General features: G+C 39.0%; 1 protein-coding gene across 1 annotated transcript; it reads right to left on the minus strand.

Moving 5' to 3' along the window:
• On the minus strand, positions 1,062-16,063 carry C2H2orf69 (chromosome 2 C2orf69 homolog). Its single transcript, XM_005676465.3, has 2 exons — positions 15,604-16,063; positions 1,062-4,046 (listed from the first exon to the last, which is right to left on the minus strand). The coding sequence occupies exons 1-2, from the start codon at positions 15,946-15,948 to the stop codon at positions 3,225-3,227; spliced, it is 1,167 nt and encodes a 388-aa protein (XP_005676522.3). The 5' UTR covers positions 15,949-16,063; the 3' UTR covers positions 1,062-3,224.

Consider the following 16,811-nt stretch of genomic DNA (forward strand, 5'->3'; position numbering starts at 1 on the left):
TAACTTCAAACATATCACTGATGAAATATCAGAACAAGGGAAACTATAGGTCAACACGGCTTTTTCCCTATCTTTCCTTCCTTATGAACCGCAGCTATGTGAACATTTAAAAAGAACCTTAGTAATGAGGCTTTCCTCACCCATCTAAATTTATCAACAGACATCAAGGTTGAATCTGTCTACAAGCTGACCACCCCCCAAAATGCAGGAAGCAGGGATGCACGTCTAGATGGAGTTGAAACTGTGCTGTTCTGACTCCTGCCCCCTGTACTGAAAAAGATAGGAGGAACTAACACAGATTGGCACTCATACATGTCTCTGCCAGGGTTACCTAAATCTTTTTTGACACAGGCCATGGTTATTTTGGTGTCTTAAATACACTGAAGTTACATTCTATTTTTTCAAGTTCCATTAAATGGAATACTAAAATGGCCATCCTAAGTGACTCTGGCTGTCTCTACCACTAAGCGATCCTTGGCCTCCATGCTTTTATAAAGAGTAACCTGGATTCAGAGGTCTTATCCTCTAAAGCAGTTTTCTCTTAAAAGCCTTTAAATGAAGTGTAACAGAATAATAGCTCTTTTAAGAATAGTATCTTTTGTTTGTATAATAATCTTAATATATATTTCCATACTCACATGCTGGGGCTGTTTTGTCTACACTGTATCCTGTGCCTAAACCTTCTTTACCCTTGATGGGGCTTAGATATTGCACGAATGAAATGAAAAATGGATCACACCATATTTTAACCAGGTCCTTCAATGACAGCGAAAGAAATACAGATACCTGGGGTGATTAGCTCAGGAAAGGAAGTACTTATTTTTGAGAGATTTTGTTCTCTGGGAAATCCAACAGAAGGAAATAATGCTAATTTTTGAAGAGTAATTTAAAGGAAAGATATATAGGAAAGGTTTCAAAGTTGCTTGTATGAAAAGTTAGGGACATTAATGAAAACATTAACAAATCCAAACTGGCAAAGTGGAGAGAAACAGCTTCTTTCTAAATAACAATCTAAAGTTTTAAACAAATCTAGTTAACATACAGCACACATCCAAATAGACTTCTGTGGATTAAATTTAATACAATTGTACATTCATGCTGTGGCGGTAACAACTTTAACATTATTTGACTACTTTTCTCAATTGACTCATGACACAAACAAAAGCACAATCCAAAAGGAAACACTAACATTTGTAACAGTTTTAAACAAATGTGGAAAAAGAACAAATTTTTAAGTGTTAAAATATTTGAGTATGGATCAACTTAAATATATTTTCATTCAAGAAAATAATTCTACTTTTCACTTCTCATTTTGATGCAATGGCAATTCCAGGTGTCCCAGAGAATAATTCTTAATATCCACTCAACATATAACAATTATAGTTAAGATGGGATAGCTACAAGGACCAGATCTTTAAATACCTCAGATTTTTAAATGAATCCTCCTGCTAAAAGTCATACTTTTCCATTTTAGTTATTTCTGTAAAAAGACATGCCTTTCCTTCCTCCTGCATTAAAATACTTAGTAACTTAGCTATTTACATTAGATACACATAAATTTAACCAAGGATTATTAAAACATATTGAAAGGAGCTATCCAATCAATAATGGTGTTTTAAGACAAGGTAATAAATAAAATGCTAGAATCAGACTGACCTGTTTCCTTGCTGGGAATTTTTGGTCTCAAACAGCAGGTATTTAAAAGAAACCAAAGCAACATAAAACTATTGTACTTTATCTGTTTAGAAAACCATTGAAAGATACTATTCTGCAATTCATAGAATTAGGAGATATTACTTTTAAGTATGTTAAGTAAGTAAAAGTCCTTTCTTATAAGTCTCTAAATATTTGGAATGTACTTACAAAAGTCATTATAACTCTGGGAAGAAACCAAGAAATTAACATTTTAATTACTGTTTTACATATTGAGACCCTCTGGGTTATTAAGATATTAAGCTTCAGTCTGTTTTTTAAATCTAAAAGCAGCATGTTACTTCCCTGCTTAATTATTTCACGACCCATAAAAGCTAATTATTAACAATTTTTAAAAGACCATTAACCTTTTATTGTAATCACACAGCTATGTTTCAGTGTTGGTTGACATTTATTAGATCTTGGTTTCTCAAAATGTATTTATCTAGGTCAAGAAAAATGGGCAGAAGGAAACCTCACCCAATTTATGTAGCAGTGTTAAGCAAATTCAGTTTTTGAGCCAAAACAAAATCATTTGTATCTTCAAACTTTCCCTTTTAACTTTTCTTATAGCAATATAATTTTGCATTTTGGCCAAGGAGAACTGCTTTCTTTTGGCAGACAAAATCATGCTGCAGGAGAAACAGTGACTTCAATCTATAGAATATGTCTCCTTTTTAATAGAGCTGTACCCAGTAGAGGATTATATTTCACCTAAGTTGATCTCTTTCAAAAGACTGATAGGATGAAATGATTTAAAATCTGTACTGTATTTTTACCCAATATACACAATTATGTTCAATCTGAAACAGTTTTCTAAAAGAACTGTTTTCTTGCCAAAATATAAGAAACTCCAAAATGTCTTATCCAAAAGTTGTCAATTAAAAATTAAGCCACAGTGCTTAAGTGTAATATTTTTAAGACCAACTCTGTACTATTGCACATTCTTGGATATGCGGAAACAAATACATTTTGACTCTTAAGAAAAAAAACACTTGATGGCACACTGAAGAATAACTTCTTGAGATTATAAACATAGGAGGCAGGGTATAGTTATTGCAAAATGATGGAAAACATCAGTGTGCCTTCACTTTGTTTGAAGAGATAGTATTTCCACTCAAAAGTTTTGAGTCCAAAATAGCTATTTACTGTTAAAGTATCACCAAAATTAGTTTCAAACATTACTCAGAAAATAGAACTACTTCCAACAATAACAATCTTAACTGCCTTTTATAAGTACTATATTGAAACTTTTCATTTTTAAGGGTCTTAACATCTTGTAGGATTCCCCCAAACCACCTTTTAAATTTGAAATGAAATAATTCCAACCCAGTCCCAATTAAAAACTATTCACATTCACAAACAAGGAACATTATTGCACATTACACCCATATTTTAGGAATGTGTGCTTCCTTCCCCCATGCCCAGGAAAAAAAAACTGACACTGCCTCTCTGAATTTATATCCTCATTATCTGAATTCATAACATTTTCTGAAAGTGCTTCTGCTCTTCTACATTAATAATGTTATAGTCTAAAATACTTCATGAACCCTGAAGTGATTCTCTATGGAAGGAGCATCGTTTGCAAAATGAATTTGGCTAGTCACCTGCATGCCAAAATCTCCAAGTATCTGAACAAATTTCTTGTGCTCCTTTCCAATCCAAGATCTCATTGGATCATGTACTTGGTAAGGTGTAACATGGGTGTGAACAATTATCCCTGTTTGTGCAAATTCTTTCAAGACTTCTGGATAAGTAATCCAAGTGTTGCTTCCTCCAGAATGACCACCATCCAACCAGTACATTGTTTTTATGTTTTTGATAAAAGCATCGATGTTCTTGTCTTTCTTGGCTTCTTTCAACTCAAAAAGCAACTGATTCAAAACAACACAACCTTTACTGAATCCAATCAAAGTAAAAGAAGCACCATTTAATGATGGTGGATAAAAACTCATAGCAGACTCATCAAATTTTTCACAGGTCCTCTCTTTTTCTCCCTGGCAACCATTGGTAGTATGAGAAGTGGATCGACAGTTAGATGCTTTGGAGTCCTTATTCAAATCTTTCACATTCTTCGATAGCAAACTCTTCTGACTTAAGTTAAAAGCATTAACTAATAACATGTAAAGGTGCTTAAAAGCTCCAAAGTCAGTACTGTGTTCTGGAGCACCAAACATATTGCTTTTCACAAAATTGTCATAGCAGCTGAATTTGTGCAAATGCATTCGGGAACACTTTATCACCCAAATATAACTACTGGGGAACCGGTGGGCTAAGATGGTGGCAACATTTTCTAGACTCCAGTTTTCCCACTGATAATTCTCAGGATGACGAGTCATAATTTCATGGTAATTCTGAAAGGTAAAAAAGATAAAACAAGCATTAAATACACATTTATATAAAATTATTTCCACAAAATTAGTTTCCCATTTTTATTGTGGAGAAAGTTGGTATGTTATAATGACCTATGGTTAATGTACTCGAAAACTATAAATCTATTTATTACTTTCTGGTTGTAAGATTTTAGTATTACAGAGCTACAGTGAACATTACTGTGATTACATCCTTAAAAATAAATTCCTAGATGTGGAAAAACTAGGTTCAAGAATATTCATAGCTTAAGATTGATTATATAGACTACAATACTGTCTTCCAGAGAAATATGTGTTTTTTTTTCATATTTGTTAAATTTCATTGGCACAGGATAACTTACTCTAATTTGAATTTATTAAAAATTTAAATAAAGTTGAAATTTGGTTCATATATTTATTAGTTATCTGGATTTCTACTGTGCCTGTTCATATCTTTTGCCTTTTTAAATTTGCATCCTATTTACGGAAACCGTGAACTTCCAGATGTTCAAGGTGGTTTTAGAAAAGGTAGAGGAACCAGAGATCAAATTGCCAACATCCGCTAGATCATGGAAAAAGCAAGAGAGTTCCAGAAAAACATCTATTTCTGCTTTGTTGACTAGGCCAAAGCCTTTGACTCTGTGGATCACAATAAACTGTGGAAAATTCTGAAAGAGATGGGAATACCAGACTACCTGACCTGCCTCTTGAGAAACCTGTATGCAGGTCAGGAAGCAACAGTTAGAACTGGACATGGAACAACAGACTGGTTCCAAATAGGAAAAGGAGTACGTCAGGGCTGTATACTGTCTCCCTGCTTATTTAATTTCTATGCAGAGTACATCATGAGAAACGCTGGACTGGAAGAAGCACAAGCTGGAATCCAGATTGCTGGGAGAAATATCAATAATCTCAGATATGCAGATGACACCACCCTTATGGCAGAAAGTGAAGAGGAGCTAAAAAGCCTCTTGATGAAAGTGAAAAGGTTAGCTTAAAGCTCAACATTCAGAAAACGAAGATCATGGCATCTGGTTCCATCACTTCATGGGAAATAAATGGGGAACAGTGGCAACAGTGTCAGACTTTATTTTTTTGGGCTCCAAAATCACTGCAGATGGTGACTGCAGCCATGAAATTAAAAAACGCTAACTCCTTGGAAGAGAAGTTATGACCAACCTAGATAGCCTATTCAAAAGCAGAGACGTTACTTTGCCAACAAATGTCTGTCTAGTCAAGATGATGGTTTTCCAGTGGTCATATATGGATGTGACAGTTGGACTGTGAAGAAAGCTGAGCGCCAAAGAATTGATGCTTTTGAACTGTGTTGTTGGAGAAGACTCTTGAGAGTCCCTTGGACTGCAAGAAGATCCAACCAGTCCATCCTAAAGGAGATCAGTCCTGGGTGTTCTTTGGAAGCAATGATGCTAAAGCTGAAACTCCAGTACTTTGGCCACCTCATGTGAAGAGTTGACTCACTGGAAAAGACTCTGATGCTGGGAGGGATTGGGGGCAAGAGAAGGGGACGGCAGACGATGAGATGGCTATATGGCATCACTGACTCGATGGACGTGAGTTTGAGTGAACTCCGGGAGTTGCTGATGGACAGGGAGGCCTGGCGTGCTGCGATTCATGGGGTCGCAGAGAGTCGGACACGACTGAGCGACTGAACTAAACTGAACTCTTGATATATTAATAACTTTTTGTTTACATTCTAGGACATGCATGTAAATTTGGTTTTCCTTTTTATTCATAATATCCTTAAAAACAGGGAAATTCATTCAAATTCATTTATTCTGTAAAATGTACTGGAAATCTCCTGGACAGTCATGGATCAGAACAGATAAAACCCCTGCCCACAGATAGTACACATTCTAATAGAGATACTTAATAAACAACTCTGTAAATCAGCAGAGCAGCACCCTCCAACGGAAATACAGTGAGACACAAGTAAAATTTTCTAGTAGCTACATTAAAAAGTAAAAAGTTGACAGATGAATATTTTTCTTTTTGGGGGGCGCTGTGTCCTCCGGCACGCGGGATCTTAGTTTCCAGCCAGGGATTAAATCCATACTCCCTGCAGTGGAAGTGTGCAGTCTTAACCTCTGGACCACTAGGAAAATCCCAAATTATTTTTAAATAATATATTTTATCGAGCCCCATACATCCACATGTAACATATTATTTCTACATGTAACCAACATAGAAAATACTGAAATTATTACATTTCTTTTTCTAAGTTTCTGAAATCTAGTGTATATTTTACACTTATAACACATCTCAATTTGGGTGCTAAATTTTCATCAGAAATACTTGATCTGAATTTAGATTTCATAAGATTTACAGCTGCAAATGTAGATTCACATACCCAAGTTGCTCAAATACACTTAAAAAAGTTTTCTGGGAACTGAACTAATAGTTTCTAGATTTAAATTTAAAGTTAAATGCAATTTAAAATATATTTCTTTGATTAGACTAAATTTTAAATGGACAACAGCTACAAGTAGCTACTAGCTAGACAGCACAAGGTATTTTACAGAGGTAAGTGCAATGGAATGTAACGAAAGTACAGGAAAAGGACTGCATAGTTGGAGAGGGTAAAAGATTATTATTTAAAATACAGGGTAGTCTCCACTAAGGGCAACAGTTGAGAAGGACCTGTAGGAGCTGAGGGAGTGAGTCATGATTATTTCAGGCAAAAGGAACTGCAAAAGGACCTAATGACCTGAAGTGGAACCATGGTTGACATAACCAAGATAGAGCAGTGAAACCAGTGTTCCGCCAGTGAAGTGAAGGCGCAGAAGTGATCACGAGGGTCACAGAGATTGCTGGGGAAGAAGAGAAAGTCGCTCAGTCGTGTCTGACTCTTTGTGACCCAATGGACTATATGGACCATGGGATTCTCCAGGCCAGAATACTGGAGTGGGTAGCCTTGCCCTTCTCCAGGGGATCTTCCCAACCCAACAGATCGAACCCAGGTTTCCTGCATTACAGGCAGATTCTTTACCAGATGAGCCACAAGGGAAGCCCCAGAATACGGGGTTGGGTAGCCTATCCCTTCTCCAGCAGATCTTCCCAACCCAGGAATCGAACTGTAGTCTCCTGCATTGCAGGTGGATTCTTTACCAACTAAGCTATCAGGACAGCCCCTGTTGGGGAAGAGGGGAGATGCTAATCATGCCTTGTAAGATACCCTGAGGTCTTTGGTCTGAGAGGGTGTGAGGTAAATGGCTGATATAATCTGCCTTGCAAGGAATACTCTGACTCCTATGTGCGAAGGGGCAACAGTTTGAGGCAGGGAGAGCAGTGGGTGGCTACTGAAGTATAACCCCAATCAGAGAATGTGGCTTGAACCAGAGTGTTATTAGAAGTAAAAGGTGGCAAGAACCAGTCAGATTCTGAATATATATCGAAGGCAGAATGAACAGTGTCAACTACAAATTGGCACTTGCCATCTGCCTCTATAAGGACTGACTCAGGTGCCACTGCAGCTGCTGACTTTAACACTCCCTGGAAAGAGTTCAGGATGGAAAGCAGAAATGAGACACTCTGTGCTTTGGGAAAAACTGGCAGAATGGGTCTTCAGATAGGTATTTTTAGGAGCTGATTTTATGGGCCTAATTCTTGCATCTCCCCACATCTACAAAAGCACTAAAATCCTTCATGGTGATGACTGATCCTAGTGACTAGCAGAAACCTGCAGAAAATATGTGATTGATTGCATGTACTTCCCTTTCACCAAAACCACATATATACTGACCTTCCCTCTACCTCTTTGGAGCTATCTGAAATGCTGTTTCCTGGGCTGTAGTCCTCATTTTGCCCCTAATAAAACTTAACTCACAACTCATACTGTGCATTTTTTTAAGTCAGCAACAGCATTTGCTAATGGACTGGATATGGGGTGTAAGAAAGAGAAAGAGAACTCTAACTTTTCCTTATTTATAACAATCAATCATACACCAAACATTTTTAATTGCACTTTTCTTTTGACCTAGTTATTCTACTTCTAGATATTTATCTCAGGGCTATACTTGCATATATGCATAAATAAATCTGTATAAGTACATTTATTCCTGCTCCAGAAGAATGAGGCAGCTCTATGAGTACTCATATGTGTTGTAACATAAAGGCTAAAAACCCCCTGTATTGATAAGCTATCATTTGAGTTTAAAGAAAAAAAGTTTGCATCAGCCCAGACATTTATATGTCTCTGGAAGGACATATAAATCAGTAACAATGGTCAGCCCTCCACTTCAGTCACGTACGGCTCTTTGTGACCCCATGGACCGTAGTCTGCAAGGCTCCTCTGTCCATGGGATTCTCCAGCCAAGAATTACTGGAGTAGACTGCCATTTCCTTCTCCAGGGGATCTTTCCAACCGAGGGATCAAACCCATGTCTCTTATATCTCCTGCACTGGCAGGCAGGTTCTTTACCACTAGCGCCACCTGGGAAGTCTTGTGGGATCTTAGTTCCATGACCAGATATAGAACAAAGGCCCCTGGCTGTGAAGGCATACAGTCCTAACCACTGGACCACCAGGGAATTCCCCAACAATGGTTAGCCATAGGAATGGAAAATCAGAAACTGCCTTCACTCATTCAAAGGGATGAAAAGGAGACTTACTTTTCAATGTATAATCTTGAATAAACTGAATTTTTAGCAATATGCACATTTTTCCGTTAAAAAATTAAGACTAGTAAAAGTAATACTACAAAAATTTAGTCTATATATAAAAGTATAAGGAAGATAGAAAAACCACTGATCCATAAAACCATCATTAGAAACAATCACTATTACAATTTTGGTGTCTAGAATTCCAGTGTTCTTTAGTATACATATACATATACAAGAATGTATATGAGTTTTATTTTTTCCCCTCAACAAGATTATACATATAGTTTTCACTTTAAAATGTTATAGGCACAATTCCTCATCAATAAGTATAGATTTGTGTAATTTTTAGACTTCCTATCAAGAAGATTAATACCAATTTCTACTCCCCTAGAAGTATACAAGAGCTTATTTTCTCATAGCCTTACCTACGCTGGCTATTAGCATTAATTAAAAAAAAAAATCTCTGCTACTAAGATAAAATGGTGTCTTACTTTTGATTTAATTTGCATATTTTCATTCCTAATTAGGTTGAATATTTTTCTATGCTTGCTGGCAATTTTCATTTTTTGTTAATTCTCTGTTCATATTCTTTAATAACTTTCCCAACAGGATGCTCAAATTCTTCTTAACAGTTTGTATCTCATTAATATTAAGCTTGTTATATATGTTAAAAAAAAATCTATTCCCAGAAGGCTATCATTTTTTGTGGATTCTGCTACTGCCTTCTGCACATCCAGATTTGTGAGATATAAAATTATCATAGGAGCTTAGATCTGAAAGGGCTCATCTAAATCCTGATTTTTGGATAAATACTTCTTATTTTATTTCAGTGAGAAAGCAAGTTTGGGCCCTTTCCCTTGTCCCTACCTATAAGAAATCTACACTCTTTTTCTATACAGAACCCTATCTTCCAAAGAATTAAACAATTTGCAATTCAGGCACCAATGTAAAGAAAAGAGGGATGGACATGAAATATCCCTAGGGGAGGAGCATAGGTGGGCATGCATGCACACACAAGGGAAGGAACATGTTTCCAACACAAACTAAAAACTTTGCCTATTAAACTTTGATCTCCATTTCTTCATATATTCATCAACGACATTTGGGGGGCACTAAGCACAGTTCTGGGAATGCAAAGATGAGTAAAACATAGTCCCTCAAGAACAAAATCCAGTGGGAGAGACACATAGACAATTACAAGGTAATATAGTTATTGCTGTAAAACAGGGATATCTGTGAGAGGACATAGAGGAAGGGAGATTAACCATGCTCTGGGAAATTAGGGAAAGCTCCATAAATATCTGAGTTCAGTTTTGCAGCATTAGTTAGAAATTCCAGAATTATGAAGTGGAATTCCTATTATGTCTGAAGTAGGAGGAATATTAGTTGTTAGTCAAGTCTTCATAAAGATACCCAAATATTAGTTGGGAAGAACAGAGCCAAAACTGGATTCTGTGGATTCCTAATTAGATATAAATGTCAAATACAAAAGAAAGCACAAACACCTAAATTCTTTTTACAGTTAAGGAAAATGAGGCCCTACAACCACACAGCTGTTTTGATTACATACAGTTATTTAGTAAATGAGCTAAAATGAACAAGATTCTATGACTCTGTTTAGTCTCTACCACATAGGAGATGGTAAACCTAAAACTCCGTGTTTTCTTTGATTAGCCCCACATTACATGATCAGAGGAGGAAAATGCTCATACTTAGTAACTCTGTGTACTAAAATGTAAAAATAAAATTGTTACTCTTGTATCTAAGAAGCCCAGAAGAACAATGGATAAGCATCTCTAAAAAGACAGACCAGACAGCCCCTCAGGACTTGCTAACAGGTTGTCAAAACCAGTTCTGCAACCCAGGCTACTACCCAAGGTCAATCTACAGAAGAGGTGGAAGAATGCAGGAAGATTCTTCTGAGAGAGCTTTCATCCCAGTTGGGAATAGAATGCACTTACTCTCCTTGTAGGGGTTAAATGTTAGGCAGCTTGATTCTCTTCATCCCCAGTGAGGCAGGTGGCCAGAGAATCTCCTGGAGAGACTACAGGGTGCTTACTCCAAAGAATGATGCTGGCTGACCTGCAAAAATGTAAAGGCCCACTCCATACTGCTACTGAAGTACTGGTACCAAGGATTTTCAGGAAAACTTGACATGTATCGCCATGATAAACACTTAATCTAGGTGGACTACTCTTATACCAGGGTGAGGAAAGCTATATAAGCTACAAGCTGTATTTGCATAAAATAATGGGTCAAGGGGTAATCTTTGCTGAGCATGAAGTGGACATCCCGTGTTCAAGCAAGCTAGAAGGACCATTAACAGGAACCAGCCTGAGAAGGCTGCTTGACAAGCACATGAAACCCCAGGGTTTCTCATCAATCACATGAGAAATAGCATGAGAAATAGCAGAATGCACGTGTATGTGTGTCTGCCCATGGTTCCTGGCACAGAGCTCCTAAAACCCTTGAAACTTCATGGGTGACAGAAGATGGTCACCAGAAAGACCAAGACATGATTAGAAGTTTGAAACTTTCAACTCCACTTCCCATTCTCCCAAGAGGGGCTGGAAATAAAGTTAATGACTGGTCATACATGTGCAGTGAAGCCTCCATAAAACTCTCCAAAGTACAGGTTCGGGAAGCTTCCAGGCTGGTGACACATGAAGGTGCTAGGAGAGCGGTGCACTCAGGGAGAGCGTGGAAGCTCTGCACCTCTTCTCACACACCTTTCCCTATGCATCTCTTCCACCTGAATGTTCACCTGTATCTTTTATCATATCCTTCCAGAAAACAGTGTGTAAACTGTTTTCCAAAGTTCTATGAGCCATTCTAGCAACTAACTGAACCCAAGGAGGGGACTGTTTAAACCCCAATCTGTAGCTGGTCAGTCATGAGTTCAGGTGACAACCTGGGACTTGTGACTGGCATATGAAGTGGGGAGGGGAACAGACCTGTGGGACTGAGGCCTTAAGATGTGGAATCTGACATTAATTGCAGGTAGATAGTGGAGACTGGATAACTCCAGAATTGAACTGAATTCTAGGATACCTAACTGGTGTTGTAGAGAATTGTTTGGCGTGGGGGGTCTGTTGTTAGAAATGTTCTGAGTGTGGTAACACTGTAAGAAGTAAACGAGAGTCACACAGGAGAAGTGAGTCTTTTCCTACCCACCAGGACACACACTTAGGACATGCTCATCTATATATCCTACTGTTTAGGAAAGCAAAAGTTTTGAAAAGCTAAAATTGGAAATGACCCAAATGTTTATGAACTACTTAATAGGTAGCTATATCATATGCCCATACACAGAAAACTACTTGGCATTAAAAAGAAATAATCTCCTGATAGAGACAACAGAGAATGAATTTCAGAAGCATTAGACTAAGTGAAAGAACCCAGAAAGACAAGACTACATACTACATGATTCCTAATAATGAAAATCTAGAAAGGCTTAACTATAGTGAAAGAAACCAGATCAGTGATTGCCTGTGGCTGAGAAAACTGATTGAAGTAGGGCACAGGGGTCTCTTTAGGAGTAATGGAGATGTTGGGTTACATGTTTGTTTCGATGGTTACATAATTGTACTTGTCAAAATTCATCAAATTGTAAACTTAAAAAAAAAGAGGTAAGTACAATTCTATATCCTGAGGATTTAAAAAAGCAAGAAACCCAAGAAAATTGGAAAATACCTACTTAGAAAAATTCTGATCCCCCTCCAAAATCATTACTGATAAGAAACACATCAAGAGGTACCTTGATTAATTACTATGGCCTCAACTTTCCTGTAATTCAAATGATAAAAGGACAAGTATGGCATAAAAAAGGATATACAATAAAAGATGACTGCAAGAAGAACATCAAAAAGGTAACAGTAATTAGGATTTAAAATTACACTGTCAACCAGATCCAATTAACACCAAATTATCAATCTTGTGTTAAGATAAAGCAAACCTTCTAAAGGTATCCTACAAAGTTCTATTTGGCTCTCTTCTGTTCAATATTTATCCAAATTAAAAATAAAGACATAGAAAGGATGCTTACTTAATCTATATATGATATAAATGGAAATAAGAGTTCTGAAAGGATCCATACACTAAAAAGATGAGCTGTATGAACTGGGTAAATTTCATAAGGATAAACATTAGACTTAAAAGAATCAAGTGCACAGATAAGGAAATCTGAGACTACTTGGTTGGAGCACTTAAGGCATTGCTCAAAGGAACTTATATACATTTTTTCATTCAGGAAGCTATCTACTGAACACCTACTTCATGACACTCTCTAAGCATCACAGATATAACAGTGAAGAAAACATACATGAAGCTTTCATCATACTAAGGAAGACAGACGAAAAACAAGATGAATAATATAGTAAATGAAATGGATAAAAACAGAAGAGAAAGTTGACAGAGATCCTGTGCACATGTATGATTATTAAATAGGATGGTCAGTAAAGGCCTCATTGGGAAGCAGCTTTTGAGCAACTGAAAGGGGAAGTAATGAATCCTTACAGACATCAGCAGAAAGAGTGTTCCAGGCAGTATGGACAAAGCATTTGGGGTCGAGTGTGCCTAACATGAGCAATAAGGTCAGTGTGGCTGAGCCTTCTGGGGAGACAGTCAAAAAAGCAACGGAATGGGAATCCCCTGGCAGTTCAGTGGTTAGGACTTAGCGTTTTCACTGCAGGGGTCCCACAGGTTGGAGCTCTGGTCAAGGTACTTAGATCTAAGTGAGGTGCCTAAAAAAACAGAAGCTACAGGGTGGGAAAGGTAAATATAGTGAAGTACCTTGCAGGCCATTAAGAGGACTCTGGCTTTTACTCTAAGTGCCATGGGAAGCTGTGGAGAGTTTTCAGCAGAGGTGTGGTATGATTTGACTTAAGATATACATTTAGAAGGTAAAGATACTTTATATGCTGATGTACTGAGTGGACAAAAGGATAACTATATGTGGCTATTTAATTAAAATTAGAATTAAAAAGTCCAGTTTTTGAATTGCACTAGCTGCATTTCAAGTCCTCAGTAGCCCCTAAAGTTTTTGTATGCTGTCATGGTGCAAATACAGAGTATTTCCATGGAACATTCCCACCATCACAGAAAGTTCTCTTGGGCAGTGCTAGTATACACAGGTAAAGCTAAAATAAGGCTAGATGTGTTTCTTAAACCGTGAAACAATTAGTTTATTGTTTTTGAAATTAATGCTTTAAAACAATATGCTAACAAACTATTCCCAGAGTCAGATGATGATGAAGGTATATATAGTTTTTCCTCTTGCCCTCCAAATAATTGACTGGTCTAGTTGGCTGCTAATCAAAACTATGAAAAAAAAAACAAAAAACCGAAAAACGAGTATTTCAGTTTAAGAGAAGGAACTTAATTTACTCAGTTGATGCCCTTTTGTTCAGTTTGGGAAATCAGCATGGCATTGCTGACAGTGACTTCCAGAGTTTTGTGGGCCAGCTGCAGCGTGCATCTATAATAATAATGATGATGAGAACAATTGTAACTAACCTTCACTGCATGCCCACTAAATGTTTTTAAAGAGTGCCAATCAGAATACAGCACATATCTTCAGATGAAGTCTATAAAGTGCTAAATATAGTTAGACTAATACCTCCTTTCATTTTGACCTCATCCATTTCTTTACATAGCCTGAGATTCCATTAGCTTTTTGGACAGTGATATACTGTTGTTATGCAGAGTATGAAGTCCTCCAAAATCACAGCTCTCTTAGAGAAGAAATAAAGAATAATGCATCAAAAGTTCTGAGGCCAGGTGGCCTAGGTTTAATCCCTGATTCTGCACATTTTAGCTATGAAATATCTGGCCAGTTGTTAAATCTGTGTTGCAGCCAGCTCAACTACAAAATGGGAATAATGATGTATAATATCAATGAAGATTAAATATGTGAATACCCAATGAGTTACACTCCTTTCTTATCTTTCTGATAAACTTAATGACTGGGGAGTACGTAGCACTCAGTTCTTAGACTTTTCCTGACTACTTTTACTCCCTTTGTGATCTCTCTCTTGGTCTCTTGGCTTTACATACTACCGATATTCTGACAACCTTCAACACTTATTCCTGCAACTTTAGACTTGCTAGTTACCCATATGCATTTCCTTTTCAACATTTAATAGATACCACAAACCTAAAATCTCTGGATCTTTGCCACTAAACTTGCTCTTCCTGTAGTCTTCATCATCTTGTCTCTCAACTAATGGAAGCTCTTCCTACTTAGTTGTTCAAATTAGAAATCTTGAAGTGCATATAGTCAGTCACATATAATGGCTACCCACTCAAGACAAAGCAGTTCTAGATAAAGATCTAGATTAAGACACAACATATCCATGAATATTTACCTGCAGCCGCAAAATTAATAATAAAAACAGAATCACACACAAAAACAAAAGCACATAATTTAGGTGAGCATCAAAGTATTGACATGCTTAGCAATCACTGTCCCTTTTCTGCCACCCACTCTCCCTTAGTGTTACTAAGAGTGTCACACCATAGTACTAGTTTTTCTGTTTGCTTTTTAATAACTGCCAGCGTTTTTTGAACACTACATACTAATTTAAAAGCCATTTTTCTGTCTCCTGCTCCCCCAACACCCTCTGAGAAACCAAGTAATAGAATAAATATACACTGTCTCATATCTATGTCTTGAATACCACTCCCTCGAAACCTGGACTGACAGCTAGCTGGCTCTTCCGAGGTCGCGGCCCTCCAAGGACACCTACCCTCTAGGGCTCTTTGAGGAGGGGGTCGGGGCGTGGAGGAGGCGGTTTTGGATTGCGTGGAGCCAGACCGGGAAGCATATGTGTGGGTGTGTTCAGGAGAGGCAAGGAACCGGGCACCAGCTACGAGGGAATAATCTAGAGAATTCGCATATGCACAAAAGGAAGGAACAGGTGCCCAGGCAAGCCGCGGGTTACCTGCACATCCCCGGGGAAATAGAGAACGTGATGCTGGGGCGGCGGTTGCACCTCCTCCTTCGCCGGGTCCCCAGAGAGGTCCCGCCGTCCTGGTCCCTCCCCGGCCGTCGCCGCCGCCAGCAGGAGCAACTCGTTGCAGCGCTGAGGGTCGGCTCCCGGCACCGTGGACAGCTGCACGCACTGCTGCCGGCGCCGCTCGGCCGAGGGGGAGCAGGGCGCGCCGCCGCCGCCGCTGCTGCCCAGGTTCATGGTTCCGGCGTGAGAGCTGGACGCGGCGATTCCGATTCCGAGCTGCGGCAGCAGAAGAAGCAGCGGCGGCGACCGCAAGAGCCTGAACCCCCACATGGGTCGCCGCCGCCGTAGCGGTTCGGAGGGTGGGGGGTGGGCCTGAGGGAGGAACTTCTGCCTGGCGCCAACGGTCGGCGAGCGCGGCCTGGGCGGGAGCCGGCCCAGGGGCAACGACTGCGTCAGAGGCCGACGTCCGCGCGCTGCGTGCGTAAGGGAAGGAGGGGTGTGAGCGAAATACGACTCGGGTTCCTGGAGGGGGCCATGAGGGGGCGTGGTCCGAGGAAGGACGTTTGTGATTGGTGGGTTCTGCCATGGCCGGGAAGTTTGAACGGAAGTCTGGGGAAAGGCCTGAGAAGAGCAAAGGAGAGGAAATGAGCCCAGAACCCCCGGCAAAAATGGTAACAGCTGTGATACCAGAGCTGCAGCAGGGGGTCGCTTCCAGTAATGGGGTAGAGAGATTGGAGTAAACCGTGTTCCCATTTCGCTAGGCTCAACTTTCAGGTGAGGTTTTTCCAGTCCTTTAAACCTTAAAAGAGACACAACCCCAAAGATACTAGAGTAATTCTGTCCTCTTAGAGAAATCTGTGGGGAGTCTTGTTGTTGTTCAGTCGGTCAGTCGTGTCCACTCTTTGTGACCCCATGGACTGCAGCACTCCAGGTTTTCCCATCCTTCAACATTGCCTGGGGTTTACTCAAACTCATGTTGATTGAGTTGATAATGCCATGCAATCAGCTCATCTTCTGTCATCCCCTTCTACATGCCCTTTTCTCACACCCTCGAGTTTCTTTGTAGGTACACAAAGATTTCTAGGTTCTTGGGAATTTAGATATGAAGTCTAATGCATCTCTGATTGACATCAAGGAGCAGGACACAGGAAAGGCGTTAGTTGTTACATATTTCCTGTCATTGGTGTTTGCCA

This window comes from Capra hircus, chromosome 2 (assembly GCF_001704415.2).
Source record: "Capra hircus breed San Clemente chromosome 2, ASM170441v1, whole genome shotgun sequence".
NCBI classification, from domain to species: Eukaryota; Metazoa; Chordata; class Mammalia; order Artiodactyla; family Bovidae; genus Capra; species Capra hircus.